The sequence below is a fragment of the Mizuhopecten yessoensis genome, unplaced genomic scaffold (assembly GCF_002113885.1).
Source record: "Mizuhopecten yessoensis strain PY_sf001 unplaced genomic scaffold, ASM211388v2 scaffold11041, whole genome shotgun sequence".
Taxonomy (NCBI): domain Eukaryota; kingdom Metazoa; phylum Mollusca; class Bivalvia; order Pectinida; family Pectinidae; genus Mizuhopecten; species Mizuhopecten yessoensis.
In genome coordinates, this window is record NW_018408849.1 from 612,262 (window position 1) to 617,031 (window position 4,770).

The window sequence follows — 4,770 nt, forward strand, 5'->3', positions numbered from 1 at the left end:
AAGATGGCTGCCTGTCGGCCATGTTGTTTATCCGATCAGTCTCAAAAGTTGCCCTGCACAGCTAAGGACCAAGGGGAACCTACATATAAAATTTGAGAAAGATCCCTCTTGTATACTTCTTGAGAAATAGCGATAAAAAGAATTGTTTACGGACGGACGATGGACGGAGGACGACAGACGACGGACGGACCACGAACCACGGACCACGGACGCAGGGTGATTTGAATAGCCCACCATCAGATGATGGGGGGCTAAAAATGTGGTTACATATTGTCAGCTAAGTGTTATTCTTATAAATAATGAGAGCTGAAAGTGAAAACAAAAACTGACATGCACAATGACGTTGTTGTCTACTTTAAACGATAATTCATTTTCATTAAGTTTGAGCTCTATTTTCGAAAATATACAAACCACTACCATTTTTGTACGGCTGCTATCATATTCATGGTGAATGGATATGTTTTCAAACTCGGAGGAAGTGCTGTCTCCAAACGCATTCTGACTAAAGTCTGAAGTACCAACCTCTAACAGTGGCAGACTCTTGACTTTTTTAAATACACTACTAGGCATTGTAGCGTGTCTTAAAATTCAAACAGCTTGTAAAAGAGTCCAGTTATTTGACAACAAATCTCCCTTTTCGATCACTCAGTAACAGCAACACATGGTGAATTTGGCGGTGTATCCATTTTCCAAGACATTTTTTAAATAGAAAGCAGTCACCAATTATCACAAAGATGTACTGTACGATGGAAAAATACATATATCCTTTTGTCTTTAAAAGACGGACAATCTGCCCAGAGTTACTACTTACACAACAGATGTATCACATAAATGCTTTTTAAGACTTAGTGTAAAAAGTAAAAATTTTACAACAGGATATATACTTATTTTAGTAAAGAGAATTGAGGGTCTACTTAATCCATGACTTAACCTATTTACCTTAGAGTTGGGATTGAACTCTTCCTTTCCTTCATTTTGACCCGTCCACTTTGATTCGTAGGGTTTACAGGACTTGATCAAGTGACCAGATGACAAATGATCACAGGTCTAACACGCTGAAGGTGACTGTCCAGGTCTGTGGACACTATTCGCAGTCCTCAGTTTCCTGTCAGTCAAGAATGTATGACCACAGCCAAAACCTTCCTCCCCTTAAAATCATTATACAGACAATTACATCAGCTTGGATAAGTAACTGAGAATGCATGGCCGTTCTTTGTTTTTCTTACATCATTTAATATACAATTAAGGATACTGATCATCACAACATGGTTTTTCTTTCTCCAGGGAGGAGAAACAACTAAATAGCATTATTATACCTCATCTGTATAACAGCATGTCTGATTGGAGTATATTGATCACATGAGAGGGAAATAAAATATCATGTTTCCCTCACACACTGCAGTTTCCCTGGACATATTTTTCTTATTCGGAGCCTCTCTAGAAATATTATAGAGACAATATCCTTTGTTTTGAGTGACTGAAGCAGACAACAGCAATGACACCTAATTAAGCCTGATGACTTTTATTATTATTGTTATTGTTCTATTTTGGTATAATAACATATCACATTATATCAATTTCCCTTTCATTTCCATTTTAAGAGATTCACATAAAGGGGATCTAACCCTGCCAAAAAGTGCCAAAAAAAATAATCCACAGTTCATAACAAACTTGCAGACTGCTACAGTGAACAGAGTTTCTTGACAAAATCTATGCAGTATTTAATGTCAGAAGCATTCGGAACATGATTTTTCCACAAAAGGGATATTTATAACTCTGCAAAAAAAACCAACAACTTTAAAATGAAAAATAAATTACATTATATATAGTGTAAACTACTGACTTGCAAACTGATAAAATGTACAAAGTACGTTTCAGTGAAATCTATCTTAATGCAGTATACACTTAAGTCTTAACAACTGGGTGATGATACCCTGAATTCCAGTGCCCCCATCGTCGACCCGATAACATGAAGTTCCATATTAAAGGAATTTATTATGTCCAGTAAGTGTGCCGAGGACATTTTTCATCACTGGAAATTCATAACAGAGGTATTTTGTGTTAATAAAAAATTTATAATGTATGTCACTGGGAATACTGTGAAGCACAACAGATTGAATTGCATCAGAATCTAAAGGATTTATGAAATCTTAGATTCGGCATGGTCATATTAATAGCAGAATTAGTCATCAACTAGTCACTCAGCTCATAACTTTGTTTACAAAAACAACTTGTATTAATCCTGTTTTACACATAAATATTCTGTATATATGGATGCATATATAGAATATGACATTTTATGAATGAACATATGACCCTCAAGTATCGTACCAATAAGCATGCAGAGCTCGTGTGACTGTTATTATTTATATTTACTTATACATTCTCTTGAATGTGAAGTATTCCATTGCGATATATACACAGTTGTATGGCTTGCTTCAAGTAGTGGTGATTTTCTAATAATGATTTAAGCATATATTTCCTGGTAAAACGAGCACAAAATTACTTTCCATCCATCCTCGAAATATAAGAGTTCAGCTCTCAATACACAGAATATCTTCTCTGTACATCTCAAATACCCCACAGGTCTTTAAATATTTACAGGGCATACAGACAGTAATTAAGCCACTGATGCCTTATGTTCAACTCCTTTTTTTACACAGGGAGAAACACCATGTTATTTAATTTCTTTTAACAAAATTAAAATGGTTTCTTTTCTTCTTTTTTCAAATTGCTGCAATAATAAATCATGTAAAATGATGGTTATACCTGTACAAACTGTTAAATCCTACAAAAAAAACCTGTTTTCACTTAGAGTATAATTTCTTTGTTGTACCAACTGATCATGATTAAAGTTACCTCCCTTTGGCAAAATATCAATCTTTCATTTTGATACTTTGCATTTACAATTTCTGGATTATAGCATAAATAGTAAATTTAGGATTGGCCGCAGATAAAGGCTCAAAGTTAATCCCTCCTTACTTTTATTTGTTTCCATTTTTACTTGTAATCAAAAAAGTAAAAAAAAAAATCATTATTGCAATTAAAAAATGCACTGAGTATTGAAAACATTTGTTCAAAATGACTTAGAAATATTTCGCTGTATTGCTAATGGTAATAACATACTTTAACTTGATGATTATCTTGATGTAATCCATTGAAATGGTTCTACTTACTATAGCAGTGTTACGCACATCCCTGACCCCTTGGTCAGTGACATTAGCTGGATCTAGTAATGCCATGTCTCCAAAATTTCCACTTGATCAATTGTAAGGTAATTTTAAAAGAAATTGCAATCTTGTTGAATGGTCAGTTTGAATCTCTAATAACCTGTATGGTTCTCCAGCAACTTTGCAGCATTGATCCCAAATTGCACTTTTAATATCCCTCAGTGTGAATTTCTACCAATGTACAGTTCATCAAACACTGAACATTCACGTGGCTTGTAATTATGTAAGTATATACTTTCTTAAAATTCGACAATGTACATCCAATAGGTTTACTTTTCAAATGTGGCTTTCAAATCATTAGTTTGAATTAGAGTTTAAACAACAAAGCACCATCCATCCAATTACGTTAGTACTGTGTCAATTCTCCACAATCTTGTATACTAATAATAAGCTCTGAAATGTTTTGTTTGAATCACTCGAACTTAAAACGCCCTAAAACTCCTTAGCGATTCCATGATGAAAACATGAACTGGTGAGCATGCACATACTTCTGAATTCAGTTCCACAAACACAGGGATTTAATAGAATCCAGATAAAAATGCTCTACATTGACGGGTACTCTCTGTCATGTGACAGTTCTGGCGACATGTGAGGCACCGTATCTTCATTCACAACTCACGTTAAAAGTGTCACAAATATGTCATGTGATTTTCTGCTGTTAAACCACCCGACACATGACCAAATTTAGTATATATATGTACACATCCGCTCATGTGAATAGTTCCACACTTACAAGCCAACTAAAGGCTACCTAACAAAGAACCTGTTTAAAAAACATTCATCCGTCAATGGACCTGAAAAGAAAACTTTCTATGAAACAGCTAGATGTGGGTTTGAACTAGTTACTCTATATAGAGTATAAAGTACATACATATTATATGCAGAGACAGCTTGAATAAGATAAACATAAACATGCATATACAGGGTTCATAAATATGCATAGTCATAACCTGAATATTTCAAACGTATATTTCATACAATCCACTTCAATCAAAGGTCAATCCCATGATGAGGTCACATGCCAACAGGTCAATCATCTGCGTAGGTCATATGTCAACAGGTCAATCATCTGTAAAGGTCACTTATCAAAAGGTCAATCATCTACGAAGGTCAGTTAACAACAGGTCAATCATCTGTGAAGGTCACTTATCAAAAAGTCAATCATCTGTGAAGGTCAGTTAACAACAGGTCAATCATCTGTGAAGGTAACATTTCATCAATGGTCAATTTGTTTGTGGAGGTATCCTACCCTACACAGGCTAATTATGTGTACAGATCACCTGTTGACAAAGGTCACCTGTTGACAAAGGTCAATCATAGGTACAGAACACCTATTGACAAAGGTCAATCAAAGGTACAGAACACCTGTTAACAAAGGTACAGAACACATGTTTACAAAAGTCAATCATAGGTACAGAACACCTGTTAACAAAGGCCATTCATTGGTACAGAACACTTGTTGAAAAAGGTCAATCATAGGTACAGAACACCTGTTGACAAAGGTCAATCAAAGGTAACCTGTTAACAAAGGCCAATCATT

General features: G+C 35.0%; 1 protein-coding gene across 1 annotated transcript in view; it reads right to left on the bottom strand.

Annotated features, from left to right (window-relative positions):
- Positions 1-4,036, bottom strand: part of LOC110464903 (ras-related protein Rab-38-like) — a 16,571-nt gene extending 12,535 nt beyond the window's left edge. The window contains exon 1 of the mRNA XM_021520369.1: positions 3,177-4,036. Coding sequence (XP_021376044.1) covers positions 3,177-3,242 — 66 coding nt within the window. The 5' untranslated portion in view covers positions 3,243-4,036. The remainder of the gene's footprint in view (positions 1-3,176) is intronic.
- Between the last annotated feature and the right edge of the window lie 734 nt (positions 4,037-4,770).